Genomic DNA, 15,537 nt, shown 5'->3' on the forward strand with positions numbered 1-15,537 from the left:
AAAAAAACAAAAAACAACAGCAGCGTTGTGGGGAAGTTGCAGCCGTGGTGGAAAACGGTACGCGCACATGTGGGTGAGAGTGGCGTTCACTGACACCACAGAAAAGAATCTCGAAAAAAAAAAAAGAAGTGTGTGACCATGAGGAACAGGCCCACTTCTTCGGTTACTGTAATATTGAAATGGGTTGCCATGGAGGGACTACTCCGCTGCTTGATGTATCATTTGTTGCGTCCGTTCGGCCTCGAATGAGCGTCCAATTTGCATGTCTGCTCGAATTCTGATGAAGCCGCGGCTCAGAGGTGGTACACCCTAACGCACGTTTCCTCAATGTAACAGCTCAAATCGTCTCCTAGTTTTGTTTTATATATTCTCTCCAGAGTGTCCAGACGACTGGAATAGGTAGATAAATAAAAACGAATTTCAAGTAAAACGAAAACATGTTTAACATCTACATGCATCCTACTTAAAAGTGCAGGGCTGTGTTTTAAGTTCTCACGGATTTGAAGCTCAAATTTATTTCTATACTGGTCCAAGTGAGGCTTTCAATTGAATAAGACCAAAGTCAAGGATTGCTACTGTTTTAATTCAACAAAAGCTACTTTATAGACGTTTACACCACTGACATCTTCCCTTTACTTGGTTATTTTACCCAAAAAGTCTATATTTGAAAATGGAAACAGCAGCAGCAGGTGGCTATAGCACTTCCAGTGGAAGGTGAAATTGATGGTAGTGGTCTCGCTCGAGTCGTATGACGTGCGAACAACGCATCGTCCTAAACTAACTTTAGTTAGCTACCTCACAAAGCTTTATATTGACGTAGATTTAGCGTTAAACAGTTATTTTAGGATCAAGTTCTTGCAAAAAAAGGCTTCAAGCTGCTCTGGGAAATACTACAGCTAGCTGCTATTACCGCTAACATGAAGAAATAATTAAATAATTCCCTGTATACCACCGTGTGATGCAAAATTGACAGTGATTTAAAAACGTTTTTCTTTAAAAAATAAAACTGTTAAAAAAATGCTAACATAAACTGCTATTAAAATTTGCCAACAATGCAAATGTGCTTTTTAAAAACTAGTTTCAGTCTCAGAGTTGTCCACCCAGATTTTCCCCTGCCCTCAGTTAGCATGTTAGCAGAGAATTATTTGCAGTAAATTTGCACGTAAATTTACAAACTGTTACAATAAACACTAAATGCTAGTGTAATTAGCTGCAGAGTTAGCTTAGCTTCTCTGGGTAAATAAAAATGAAATGAAGCACAAATAGCTAGGAGATAAATACTCAGCTTCTGAAAACTAAATAAATAAAACCTAAAACAGTTGCTGTTTTATACGCCTTGAGTCGGGAAATATATCATTAACGCGGCGTTTTGCAGACCTATCCTGTCAATTATCTGGGAAAAGCCATGTTAGGCTAGGCTAAAAGTATGCTGATAGGAATATATCTAAAAACATGAACACATTATGTCATAATTTGTAATTATATGGGTACTTACATATAGGGGCAACAATTCTAGGCCAAATGACACAAAAACAGACATTACAGTGCTGTAATTTTGCTAAAAGTGTCTTGTTTATGTTTTTTTTAGGAGGATTTTTTGTAATAGTTTATTTTTCTCACCATGGGAGGGGAAAGCCGGCGCTTTCGTGTCTCTTTCAGGGAAACACGGTTTTAAAATTAGACCGCAGCGCTGCGGTGCGGCAAGATGAACGCCTCAAGTGGACAGTATCCCACAAGCGCACCGCGTTTCTTTCAAGTTCTGCTGCGAAAGAAAAAGGAACTGCGGCTTCTCACCTTTTCTATTTGCACTGATGCACTCGCACTTCCGTGCCCATAGGCAGATAGGGTTTGGGTGGGGTCGTGTTATGTGACAGGATTCACTAGTATTTATCACAAGAGAAGATGTCACACGCTTGCTGAAGACCTCTCACATAACACTGAAAGATTAGAGCCGTAAGCAGTCACACACGCCGTCCACGTTGTCATGTTTGGCACGAAAGGCTTCAATTTCTGAATTTTAAAGCTACCTCCAGCGTCAAGGTTAAACGGATTGAAGATTGCCCACTGCAGCCATGTCGTGTCAGTGGGGATACCCACAATCCATCCCTCTGTAGATAGGAGCGATGAAATGGCAGTGTTTTAGCTTCGTATGTATCTCCGGTACTGCTAGAATACAGTAAACTGTGTGGTTATGTCAGAATTATTTCATATATTACATTTTTTTTTCATGTTCCTGTTTCAGATTACCATCAGGTGTGAACATCTGATCGCCAGGGCCCTCTTATGGTAAAATATTAGAGACATTGAGTAACTTTGTCTGTGAATGTTTTATTCCCTATGCCAAGGAGGTTGTGCTTTCGGTAGCGTCAAGCTGCACAGCTGGACACCTTGTGGCTCAGGGATGATGCCTATTGATTTCAAGCTCAAGGGGTCGAAGGTCAAAACCGTATCCATGCTCCAGCGGATGACCCCGTCGTTACCTACGCCAAGGAGGTTCTGTTTTTTGGTCGTCTTCTTTTGTTTCTGTCTGTTAGCAGAGATCACATTCAAACTAATAACAATCAGATTTGGATGGAATTTTTTCTCCTAAAGAGAAAAAAAATTTAAAAATTTCGATAGCGATCCAGATCATGATCCAGATCGCACTTTTTTATTTTTGTTATCGACGCTTCTAGTTTCATTCATTTACTTTTGCCATAGACGAGTTCCCCAACATCCTTACCCGACACCATACCATCACTCTTCCACCGCCGTGCTTCACAGTCACAACTACGTATTCACCTTGGAGTTTAGGGCCTGATTTAAACCAGCGAGTTTTCCAATAGATTCTCACTTTGGTGAGGATGCTACACCATTCCTCCCAGCGTTCACCAGGCTTGTTTGGGTCCATTTAAACAAAAATATACATTTTATATACATATATTATTATTATTTTTTTTTTCCTTTTGTTGACAGACGCTGTCCATAAATGTCCAGATTACGGACTAATTCTGAGTTTGTTCACATACCTTTTGCCACGTCAGCAGATCCTCACGATAGCTTTCTAGTAATAGATTGTGCAAGTAGGACACTTGTTGTGTTGGGCCATTTGTAAGATTACATTACAACTGCAGCTCTATGATGAATACGTTCAGACGTAGGCAGCCGAGCTCTTGGGTACCATGTCACTTTAGAGTTCCCACACCTCTTTACCTCCCCGTAACCTTGCACCGTCAGACCGATACGATCCTCAGTTGGTTGGACGTGTGGGAGTGAGAATGCCCATTTATCGTCTGAGTTCAAAAGCTCTAGATTGTATCATTTCGTGAACCACAGTCATCACCCGTGCGTAACGTCTTGGAAGGTGCTCACCTCGACTGGAAGTCTGCGTCGACTTGTTGTAGGCACCGGGGCGTGTGCTCGCCACCATTTTGACTTTTAAATTTTGCGACAGATCAAAAACACCACAATATGGTTTTAATCTGAATCTGTGATGTTTTCAATCTGACAGTAATTGATTGAAGAGAGTGGGAGGATGTAGCTGTCGCATAGAAAGAAAAATACCTCAGCAAAATATCTGTTTCCTGTTCAGTGGGTGGCAAAGGCCTAATTGAGAGCATTTGTGGCTTTACTTTTTGAACACGAGCTGACAGTGTACTACGATATTGTGAAGAGAGTCCACCGTTCCCATGGCTGAGGTAAATATAGATTTTGTCAAAGATGTCAAAAGGCCAAGCCAGTTTTCTTTTTCTCTTTTTCTACGTTGGCGTAAAAGCAACCCCCTGGAACAGCTCCAAAGGTTTCGTGGCTATCGAGATTTCCTTTCTGTCGCCTAAAAGAAGAGCAAAGCACTGATCATAACCTCTGTTTTGCTTGCCGTTCGAAGCGAAAGAAAGTGCGAAGGCTGCGAGGAAATGAGTGCAAAATGGGTGGGTGGGGGTAAACGGGACATTAAAGAAGCTGTTGGCCGTGAGAAAGTGGCATAGCGCTTCGTCTGTCACGCCCCATGACTGAAACCACCAGCCACACTAGCTACACAGATAAACACCAAAGAGCAGAGACTGCGGTCTGACCTCGCTGCAGCCTGATAACGCACAGCTCTTCCTGCTGTGATCACTGATAGTCCCTTATCTGCTGTCGTGATGTCATTATTTGTGTTTCTACGATGCCGTCAGAAACATATTCAGGCATCACGAGGGCTCAATGCATGCAAAGTGTCACCTGACGGCACCTTGTTTCTTATGCTGTCCCGGTTTTAGGCGCTCAATTTTTATTGAAAATGAATGAAGTAAAACCGTGAGCAGCGCAGTCAGATACGACTTCAGTGTCGCAAAAAAGTCCAAACTTGGTCCCATTAAAGCCCCATAAAAATTAAAGCTAAATATAATAATTATTATTATACAGTATGTCATGTATTGCATAAATGTACAGCTATTTTTGCTTTCTCCCTGCTTTTTCATTTTATTGGTGACCTTGTTGCTAATTTAGCACCTAGCATAAACCCCCACCTCATTTTACGAATTTTGGGGTTTTTAAAGCCAAAGTTTACGTTCACATTGCTCTGAACGTTCAGTACGCTTTTAATATTTATTTTAGATTGTGTTGCATTGACTTTGTTGAGAAACAACAAAAACCTTTTTACCTTTCTTATATTTTGCCTTCACTTTTTGGTCAGTACTTTGGCACTCGTTAGCGTTCATTTTAACCGTTAGCAACAGGGAAGCTAACGGTAACGCTATCTGTTGTGGGCTGGAAAATGTTAAAAAATGGGGTATATTAACAGCAATTTTTGTTTTGTCTTCTCTGATGCTTTTGTATTTTATTGGTGACCTCATAGCAAATTTAGTACCTAGCATAAACTCCCATTTCATTTTACGAATTTGCGATTTTCAAGCCAAAGCTTAAGTTCTGATTGCTCGAAAGTTTCAGCTAAAAAAAACAAAAAACTTTTTTTTCTATCTCTCTTAGCTTGTGTTGCAGTGAGAAAAGAAAAAAAAAAAACTTTTTACCTGTCAAATATTTTGGTCAGTATTATTATTTTCATTAGCATTGTTTTAACCATTAGCAACAGGGAAGCTAATGTAGCTGCTGGCTTTTGTGGGCTGGAAAATTAAAAAGTTAGAAGAAATGCTACAGAAGAAACTAAAAGCTATAGCTATAAGAAGCTAAAATTCACAATAAAATGACAAGAACTTATGTGATGCTGCATGTCTAATATATCATAGAGAGCCTTCTTTTGGCACATGGCAATTCAAATGTACAAATAATGAACATGTTTAACTGTGTTAGCCACGTTGCTCTGTTCTGCTAGCATCTTATGCTAACTCTGGTAACGTTAAAAGAGTAGTTCCAAACTTTTGAAGTGGGTTTCTGTGGAAAGGTTATGAACTATCAATCTCTCACTGCTTGGAGATAGCTTTATCAACGACCACAGTTTTGAGAAACAGTTTCATTCTGACCAAATTGGCAAGCTAACAGCTAATAGATCAAGACCAAAGTGAATCGCTGTTGTTTTAAAACAGCTCCAATTTCAACAAATTTTGTAGTGGGTTATGTGAATGCTGTTACATGAATGTCAGTTTTGCATTATGCAATTACTTACATTGATTTTCACGGCTATTTGCACGTGCAAGCGCAAGTAGTGGCAGCTAGCTGTAGCATTTCGGTGCAACTTCCTCATTTCTCTGTCAAAATAACTGTGTAAGACGAGCCTGATGGCAGCTTTAGGAATTAAGTAGTTTTCACATAACTCTGATGACATTTTTGAGATTGGAGAGGTTTTATTTGGACTAGCAGTTAGCTTGTTAATGAATTAAACTTTATTTCCCCAAACCGAGGTTGTTCAAAGAGCTTTCTAGGTAAAATACATTATATATACCCCTCCCAAGGAAAAGCCACTTCAAATGATTTGAACTATTCAAGAAATTGTGTTTTATTAAAAATGTTATAGATATATGTGTGTGTGCATGGTAGTAGTTGTCAACTGCTAATTAAGATTTCTACACTGCTGCGCATTGTAAATAAAATAATTATGTACTGTTTGTTATTATATTATCCCTTTTAATTTGTACATTACTTATACCATGCACCTCCTACACGCTGCTTTTGCTTTACTTACATGTATGAATTTATTTCAACCCTTTGAAACAAAGCTGAAGGAAAATGAACTTTGACTACATTCACAGTTCTTTCTTTCCTTCCTCCTCCTCAGGTTTCAGGTTCCTAGAAAGGCAGTTGTGTGACATCGGTGTAACAAGAAGCTTGTAACCCCCCCTCCAAAAACAAAAAAAAAAACAAAAAACAAATGAGGCAGAAACCCACCGAACCCACCAGCCCATCTCGGCTCCCTGCACTCCTCTCGTCTGCTCTTCCCGACAGCCCCTGGGAGAAGGTTGCAAGCCCCCCGCCACATGAACCACACTGCTCTGACATGCCTGCCTTCATGCACATCAAGGGGAGCTCTGCTCCACTCAATGCCGCTCAGATCAAGAGTGAAATGAGCTGTATGCAAAATATAGGCACCCTGAGAAAAGTGCTGGTTTCGCTTCATACGTGGTCCTTGAAGATTTCATTCAATCTGGGGCCAGATTCAGACTTTGTTTCTAGACATTATTGAGGACTAAAGAAGTATGGAAGATTTGGTCAAATGGAATACCTAACCGAAAGAAAAATCCCTTTAAGAACGGGATTCTGAGAGCAGCCCTTTTGTAGCTGTTAGTCAGGAAACATATACCATCTCATCTGTGGCTTTCAGACATAATGTGAAATTGAAACAGGGGTTATCGAGAGTTTATGAGTTGTGGAATCCCTGGTACTTTTTTTGTAGTGAACTTGAAAGAAATAGCTGCCACTTCTGTAGCCGTGATATGGTTAAACACGGATACAGAAGCAGGGCAGCAAAGCACATAACCAATCTCTGCATCAGATCAAGGCAAAAGACAGCGGAGCTTACTTTCTCCACCACAGCCCTGGGTTAGTCATCCCGAGCGTCGCGTTTAGTTACCAGTTCAGCTGCTTATGGTCAGGCAGCTGTTCCTGTCGAGCAACCCGCTGCTCGTTACTGAATTGCTCTTCCTTTGTATTTTAAAAGCACTTTCACATTGATGGCAAAAATACCAGGGCATGGCAGATGTAAAACTACGGACATGGCTGTTGATGACTGGAGGTCCGCCGCTGTCTGACGACCCACTGCTTGCTGCTGTTCAGTGGCTTATTGCTGAATTGCTCCTCTTTTGCATTTAAAAAAAAATACTTTCATACTGCAGACATGTTGGCATCTTACTGTCGTATGGCACCCACACTTTGTTACAGTTGACTTATTACCATATACAAATATAAAATGCTTTTATCGGTACTCTAAATTTGATCTTGCAATCGGATCTGGGCATCCACATTTAACGCTCTAATTTCAAAATCTTGTGAGTGGCTCCACGTCGAGTCGAAATATGTTTTTTTTTTTTTAAAACGATGGGTTACCAGCATGCCCGTTATCACTTAGTGCCATAGAGCCCAAAGCAACAATGGAGCAGTTTTGACCATTGTTTTTTTTTTTTTTTTATCCTGGTCCTGTTGATGTTAAACTGAAAACATGAAATGGTTAATAACTGACAGGTACTGTAAACACTGTGAACGAAAAGCCAGGTGTTTTTTCCTCTGTGTTCAGATATGTCGTTAGAGTGGACATTCTCGCCACCTGGCTGGTATGGGTATTTCAGCATTTCTGCTATAATCTGTGGACGGAGTAAAGCTTAAGCTGAACAACTGCTTGCACCCATAGCATGCCGTGTGCACTGATTAACTAAACCTAGTTTAATAAACTGGGGGAGATTTTATTTTTATGTATGACCCACCCCTGGCGGGCTCCATATGGGGAAAGCACAGTTATCGAAAACATGCAAACAAAAAAAAACCAGTCTGCAAGACTTCAAGTTAGGTCCGTTAAAAATCAGAAGTTTCTGAAGAAAAGAGTGTAGCCGGTCACAAAAAAAAAAAAAAAAAGCATCAAATCAGAGATGATATAATGTCATCGTTTCAGCGATAACGTCGGCGTTCACACTTCTTCTCCACCTCCACGCTCGCTTTGGGAAACTGCAGCACCATTTGCAGTGCGTTAAAGTCCCCGGGTCCTTCTGATTAAAACGTGAATTAAAAAAACTAAATAAAACCATCTGCCAGGGAAGCAGGAAAGAGGGAGGATGTGGTCATTTAAACTAAAACCCACTGAACCCCAGAGTCCTAAGTGGCTGATACGCCACCTGGCTAAAGGGTAAAGCCAGAGAAATAGACATTAAACAGGCAAAACACAAGTGGAAAGAAATTTAGCACCCGGCACTTCTAGTGGGTCATCGTGTCTTAAAAAGGTGCAACCCTTTGAATATGGCTTGGCTTGTTCTGTACCAATATCCGTCTGTGACGAAACCAAACTAGGCTTCAAAATTTCTGAAGAAAACTGCTTAACTTAACTTAACTCTGCACACAGAGTTTAAAAGGTTGGCGTTGTGGTGAGTAAAAACGCCTTTTTTTTTTTTTTGCAGTTTCCCCTTGCTCTAGCTCTAAATGCTTCGGTTATTCAGCCCTCAGAGGCGTTAAGGCTCTGCCTGAGTCAAATAAAGCTAAAGCCGAAAGCACTGAGGGAATCATTCAGATTTGTCGGAGCGGGATCATTTGAACAATTATTATCTTACCTGTTAATTAGCTTGAGGAGCTAACTTACTACCCTTAAACGTCAATCGAACAGTGACGTCTATAATTTCTTTCCGATCGGACTTCTTTTAAGACAGTCCACTTTGGACCACATGTAAGCTCGTCTGTCTGGTCAGAACTGAATTCGTTTTCCCAAACTGAGGCCGTTCAAAGAGCGTAAAGCACATTTTGCCAGCTGGAGCACCAAGTTGCCACGTTATGAGCAAAGACGGATAAAACGCTGCCTGTTCTTTACGAAAAACCATACGGCCAGAAAAAAAAAGATGGTAAAAGAGTCTGAGGTGCTCTGCTGGCCTCTAAAGTCCTGAGACGAGAAGCTGGGGGAGATAAGCTCATTGGTTTTGAGCTGTTCTCTTTCTATGAGACACTCAGGACTTTCCCCCCCTCCCTCCAGACTGGACAGACGGAGCAGATAGTCACAATGTTATGGCTCATCTGCGTAGGATGTTCCCAAAGTGATATTTCATTCCTTTGATACTCTGTTAACATGTTATTACGAGATAGCGTTTCCAATGTTTCTCATTATTATTAGAGGGATGAGCCATGCAGTATTTTAGCCAGCAACTGTCTTGAAATTAGAAAGAAAAATCCCCAATTTGTTCATTTAATTCACGTGTATGTAGAAATTATCTATCATTTTTTCAAGATCTTTTTATCTTTTAGCTTGTTGAATATATTTATTTGAAATGTTTTTCTTTTATTTCTTAAGCCATTTTTACTTTTCAGCTTTATTGTCACTATTTGTACTAATATTGTCTTACAGGATAAAAAAAGAAGGTTTGGATTTCTTTTCATCTCATCATTTTTATTTGGAAAAATATATATTTTTTAATGAAAACTAAAGCAAATGTCGTACTTTTGTAAACTATAGCAGGTCATGAAGTGCCTATATAACAATGCTGATATACTGTAGCAGTGAAAGAGTTTATTTGTCCTGATAAACAGTTTTAGACCTTTACAAGGTCACAGAGATTTAATTAGCTAGTTTTGACACTGCAAATGATAAAAAAAAGTTACTTTTAAATAATACTACTAATAATAAAATAAAATAAATAACTACGTATCTACTGCCTGAGACTCCAGAATATATCAGCTTTATTCTACAAAGCCCAACAGTAATCTGGGACTTTTATTTTGTAGTAATCTATGCAGATTAAAATGCAACGTTTTGATGTTTAAACTGTATAGGAAGTGATAAAAGAAATGTTAAATCTCCGGCTAGTGGCTGATTAATAACCGCACACCTCTGTCTGACTAAGACAGAAACACAGACTTGAAAGTAAGCCTCAAACAAACAGCTGCAGAGCAAAAATAATAATAATTTTTTAAAAAGCTGCGTTGAAACGCATTACTGGTTGTTGGGTGCCAGTTTTGATGTGTCTAAAGGGTTGTATATGTAGCAGATATGACGAGATAAATGGACCTTTCACTTCCAGTTTTAAAGAAGAAACTTACAGTGGGAGTCAATGAGAGGTTGGATGTTTGACCTTTGCACTTTAAGAGAGAAAAACAATAAATCCTATAGCAGCGAGAGGCACACCAGGTGAAAGATGATAAGACGAGGTTTTGATGTACAAACTGCATAGGAAGTGTAGAGTTTGTGGGTGAAAAGTGTTTGTTTGGAAAGCCACGTGATGCGATCTGAAGCACTGATTAGTCTCTATTTAGATTAGCTTTGTAGAGATATTAGTAAAGTGCTGCATGAATGTGCGTGGATGGGTAAATGATGGCACAGATGAGGTTGTGAAGAGCTTTGAGTGGCCTGGTTGGTTATAGAGGCGCTATATAAGTACAGTCCATTTACCATTTACTTACAAAAGTTGGACATTTTGCGGTAAAATCTCCAAAAATGACAAAACTTAAACTGCAAATCCAAACTGCAAGTTCAGATCCATAAAGTCCAACTTTCTGTGGCACGCTTAAACCTTGAACGATGTTTTCACTGTGAAAAGCTCCAAAAAAAAAAAAAAAAGAGGGCTGCGTTTTCTCCCGATAAGTCATAAAACACCATTACCGACTAAAATGTGCATATTGTTTTTGTTTGTTTTGCTTTGTTTTGTTTTGTTTTCTTGCTACGGGTTATTCCAAAGCTGTTCAAAGTTCAACTAACAACCATGACGGAAACGGAAGCGTTAACGGGTGAACAATAACAAGGGCGTTTTCGTACCCTTAATATCAAGAATAAAAAGAATAGTTTGGATCCAAAAAAATAAAAATAAAAATATACGACAAACCTTGAGAAAAACGTCTCTAAATTCTGGGACATTTTTCGAACCCAATCAGCCGAACCGACCCGGTATTAAAGACCCGTGGAGCAGACCTAACCTGAGAAAATGACTCATGGCACCCGGGCAATTAAAGAACGAGAAGAAGGGTATTTCCACAAATAGCATTCGACAAACCGAAAGGGATCCCGGCTGTAAACTGCAAAAGGTTTACATGTTCACATGAGAACAGTGAGATATTCAGACTTTCCAAACAGAGCTCAGGGTGTTTGCGAGTCCACCCACGTGAACGGTCGCCGCGGCGCGAATCCAGTCATGGTAAAACATTACAACACGTTTAAAGGAGGGCGAGAAACACTAAAAAGAGCGTGGCCTCACGACACCTTTGTTCTCCTCGGGGTCAGACATTAAAGCACGACAGGTAAATCCTTGAACGGAGACAGCGCCGCTTTTAAAGACCGCTTAAACGCTTCAGAAGAACTTATCAAGATGAAGCTCGGCTACTGGTAAGACGCCTGTTATTGTCTTCTTTCTTCCTGAACGCTCTTGCGAGTTATTAAAGCAGTTTCACTTCCTTTGCGCCCAGCGAAGGAATCCTCTGCAGCCTTTCGAAATCAAATCAAATCTCTCTGAGCCATGTCACTGGCCGACGAGTGTGAGGAAGACAAAAGAGGACGTCACCAGCAATGAGGACGCGACAAACAGCCGACACTCAGCTGCGCCTGCAGAGGTAAGCGCACCACTTCGCCAGCTTGCTGTGGAGTCATTTTTAGTGCACTTTCGTACATATTTAGGGTAGACACTTTTACCGAATGCGCTCAGACCTCTGCGTTATGTCAGCGTACGTTTGGTTTACTATTATAATAAAGATTATCGAAGCAGCTCTAAATCTTTGGAGCAGTAGTTCGTCCCGTTTGGTTCTGGCTCTTGGGCGTTCTGTTGACAGACCGAGATTTTCTCCAAGTTTGCAGTGTAGTCTGAAAGCTGCCTAGTTTGAGCAATTTGAGAGCCTTATTCCCTGCTCTTATGGGTATCTAAAGAGGGGAAAAAAAGCAGCAGCAGCAGCAGATTGGGTTTGGAAGCTGTTTGACAGGGTTATCTACCGTGAAAGCCCTCCAACTTTTTTTTGATTTTGTTTTTTTTTTCTATTTTGGCGCAGGTGCTGCGTTTGCTGAGGAAACCTCAAGCTCTGGCATCGTAACTGAAGACGCACCAACAGGTGCGCGGCGTCTTGAGGCTCCAAAAGGAGACATGAAAGAGACGACTTCTCAGACTCCTGCAGATTTATAGGGCTGCATTTTTTACACTCTCCTCCACCCCACACACACACACACCTTCACCAGATCCCCTCAGACGCCATGCCGCGCTCGTTCCTCGTCAGGACCAAAAGGACCCATCCGCTCAGCCCGCCCAAGGACTGCTTCAGGCAGCAATCACACGCGGGGGACGAGAAGACGGGGCAGGACGGCGGAAGCCCCGAGGACGCCGTGGAGCCTTTGTCCCCCCTGCTGAGGGTCGGGGACCTCCTGCCCGAACCGTGCTCCCCGAGGGACGGGGTGCCCGATTGCCCTCCAAGGCCCCCGACAGAAAAGTTCTGGCCTTCAGGTACAAAACCCCCTAAAACCCATTGATTAAGTTGGCGACCGGAGCCTCGTACGGCTCAGTTCTTTGAAGATGCCTCGTCCCGATTCGTCTCACGCATTTGTTTTCTAACCGAAGCCGCAGCGAGGACCGGAGAGTCCCCCCAGCCAGTTGCGCCGTGGTCATCGGACGGCCATCAATCGGATCGAGAGAGGGAGCTGGAGAGGCTCGTCTTGATGCTGCTCAACCACACGTCGCACACGGACCTCAAGTCGCCCGTCAGGGAGTGTCCGCTCTGCGAAAAGGTACGAGGCGTCTTCGCTGTGGGAAGGAAATGTCAGGCTTTCATTGGATGGTTGGATGGGAAGAAGGTCAGTTTAATGACGTAGGATCTCAGCTTAATATCGTACACAGACTACTGCAGACTTTTTGAAGTGAGGTCCTGTGAAATGATTATAACCAACATTTTACCACATATCAAAGCAACCTTCTTCTGTCAGACTTCCGGTTTTTTTGTTTGTTTCTATTTATGAAACAAGAATAATGCACTTTTACTTAGATTTTAATGAACAGTTGAAATAGAAAGCACAAATAAATAAAGCCTTTTTGTGCAAAATATACACAATTACTGGTCAAACTGGTGTTCTTATGAGAACCATTTGATTTAAATAATTGTAAATATTCAAAGTTTACGGGAAAATAAATATAAATGATGGCGCTGAAACTGTTGGATGGAGAAAACATATTCTCGATTGTTTTGTTTTTTTCTCATTTTATTGTTCAGTGTTTCATGTGGAAGCTTTTAAACCAGGACGTATGTAGTCAAGATGTTTTTAATCTGACCCGTCTCTGCACGAAGTTAAAGCTGCTAACAGAGAACTCGTGAACCACTGAAACCAGCATGAACTGACTTTATTTCCTCCCTACGCTTTCAGTCGGTTTCTGAAGCCCTGATGTCAGGAGGTCACCTTCAGGATTACAACACCCTCTCTGCCCCGTTGGCGAGATCATTCGCCGCTACCGACGTGAACCTCATGTCTTTTGGGTTCAGAGCCGTTGGCGGCTACAGCAGAGCCAAGGTACGTCAAGAGCAAACTTTTTTTTTTTTTTTAGCTCTGCCGAGACTGATTCAAGGTCCCGTCTGTCCAGGAGCGAAGCTTCGGTTGCAAGGTGTGCGGGAAGGTGTTCAAGCGCTCGTCCACCCTGTCCACTCACCTCCTCATCCACTCGGACACGCGGCCCTACCCATGCCAGTACTGCGGCAAGAGGTTCCACCAGAAGTCGGACATGAAGAAGCACACCTTCATCCACACAGGTGAGAGGGTGGGGTGCGCGCCGGCGAAGAAGCCGTCAAAAGCTGCTGAGCTAAACATTGCGCCCCATTTCGTCTTACCAGGCGAGAAGCCGCACGTGTGCAAGGTGTGCGGCAAGGGATTCAGCCAGAGCTCCAACCTCATCACCCACAGCCGAAAGCACAGCAGCTACCGGCCGTTCAGCTGTCCCCGCTGCCAGCACAGCTTCCAGCGCAGGGTGGACCTGCAGCGCCACCAAGAGACGCAGTGTGGCTACGGAGGCATGTGCCCGCCAAGCTGAGCCCCGGGGAGCAGCGAGGACTTGACAAACAAGACGAGGAGGAGAGGCGTCTGTACATAAATAAGCCTTTAAAACATCCCGTATGGGCTTCAAGCAACGAGACGCGCGCTTCAAAACTGAATGTTCGCATGAATAAAGTTGAACTGGCTTTCTCTGGAAACTTTATTTTTTATCTGTGTGGCTTCATTTATTAATCATTTTTTAAAAAAAGAAAATCCCCAAACCTCATTTTCTGATAACAACAGGATTATTTTGGGGGATGCGCTCTCCTTATTGTGAGTTTCAGAGCTTGTTGCCCTTAGAAAAAAAAAAAAATGGAACTATTACGAGACTTTCCTCAGCGCTCTTCCAACAGGAGATGACTCACTTTTATTCATTGAAAAAAAAAAAAATGTAATTACAGCATGTAATTTAGAAATGATCTTCAAATAGACATTTTCCTTGAAAACCCTCAATAGATGCCGCACGGAAAAGCTGCACTACGCTGAAAAAGAGTGAGCTGCGTCACTCGTCATAACACAAATAGATCATTATCAGCCGATAAGGCACCTTTCAGTTTGATGCTCTAGTTTTAACATAAGGTTCAAAGATTTCTAAAAAGGGAGTGAGAACAGCAGCCAGCTACTGAGAGCTGCAGGACCAGATTGAAGATGGTCTTTCCGGGGTCTTATTAAAGATGCAGTGGGCTCACCAATGAGAGGGACAGAGCGAGATAGGTGAAGGGGCGTATCCGATATATGTGGCGTCCGCGCGAACCCGTGTCCTCTGTGTTGTTGAGAGTTTGAGTCATGGCTGGCCTCACGCCTCATCTACAATTCCAGCAACGCCCGGCTGCTACGCACATCACGTCCCACCGCCACTCTCGCCACAACATTATGAACATTATGAACGATTGTCCGCTCCCTTAAATTCGTCCTCCTGATTTCCAGGCTGATGAGGCAGTTCCGCGCTCCCTCCTTTAGCTGAAGACACCTTGTCCCGTTTGCTCTGATTGTCAGAGGGTTTGGGAGTTACTGGCAGTCCCGTTTTCCCGCATTATAGGTTAAGGAACCCGACAGTCAGCGGCTTGGCTTGGTTCTAGGCTTCTCCTGCTTTTGTTCTTTTTAACCGGAGCTCCCAAACTCCCTGTTCTGTCTGGGATGGATTGTTTCTGTTAAAAGTCATTTTTACCGTTGCAGTTGTCTGGATTCCGTATGCCGTGCGTCCTTTGACCCATTCTTAGACAAACGGACCACAACAAGCTCTCGCCATGCTCCCACAGCAACCAATCCAGCAGTCCTTCATTCAGCCTTCAGGCACAAACCAAGAAGTTCTCACCATGACCGGGCCCTGCTTGGCGGCGAAGGAAGACAGGTTGGACACCATCAAGGTTCGAGACAGCGAAACCAAACCCCTTTACCTTGATTCCGCCCCGCTGAGTGGCGTTTTCTCTCCGGGGCACACGAGTCCAGAACCC

At 42.4% G+C, this 15,537-nt stretch overlaps 1 protein-coding gene across 2 annotated transcripts; it reads left to right on the forward strand.

The window, feature by feature from the left end:
• The first annotated feature begins 11,314 nt into the window (after positions 1 to 11,314).
• LOC108236179 (zinc finger protein Gfi-1b-like) lies at positions 11,315 to 14,245 on the forward strand. Of its 2 annotated transcripts, XM_017416671.2 has the most exons (6): positions 11,315 to 11,637; positions 12,067 to 12,512; positions 12,627 to 12,793; positions 13,424 to 13,567; positions 13,638 to 13,803; positions 13,885 to 14,245. In XM_017416671.2, exons 2-6 carry the CDS (start codon positions 12,266 to 12,268, stop codon positions 14,079 to 14,081), a joined length of 921 nt encoding a protein of 306 aa, XP_017272160.1. In that variant the 5' UTR covers positions 11,315 to 11,637; positions 12,067 to 12,265; the 3' UTR covers positions 14,082 to 14,245. The 2 variants fall into 2 exon arrangements, with proteins under 2 accessions (XP_017272160.1, XP_037834782.1); XM_037978854.1 differs by having other exon boundaries at positions 11,315 to 12,512.
• Positions 14,246 to 15,537: the final 1,292 nt, after the last annotated feature.

This window comes from Kryptolebias marmoratus, linkage group LG12, assembly GCF_001649575.2.
Source record: "Kryptolebias marmoratus isolate JLee-2015 linkage group LG12, ASM164957v2, whole genome shotgun sequence".
NCBI classification, from domain to species: domain Eukaryota; kingdom Metazoa; phylum Chordata; class Actinopteri; order Cyprinodontiformes; family Rivulidae; genus Kryptolebias; species Kryptolebias marmoratus.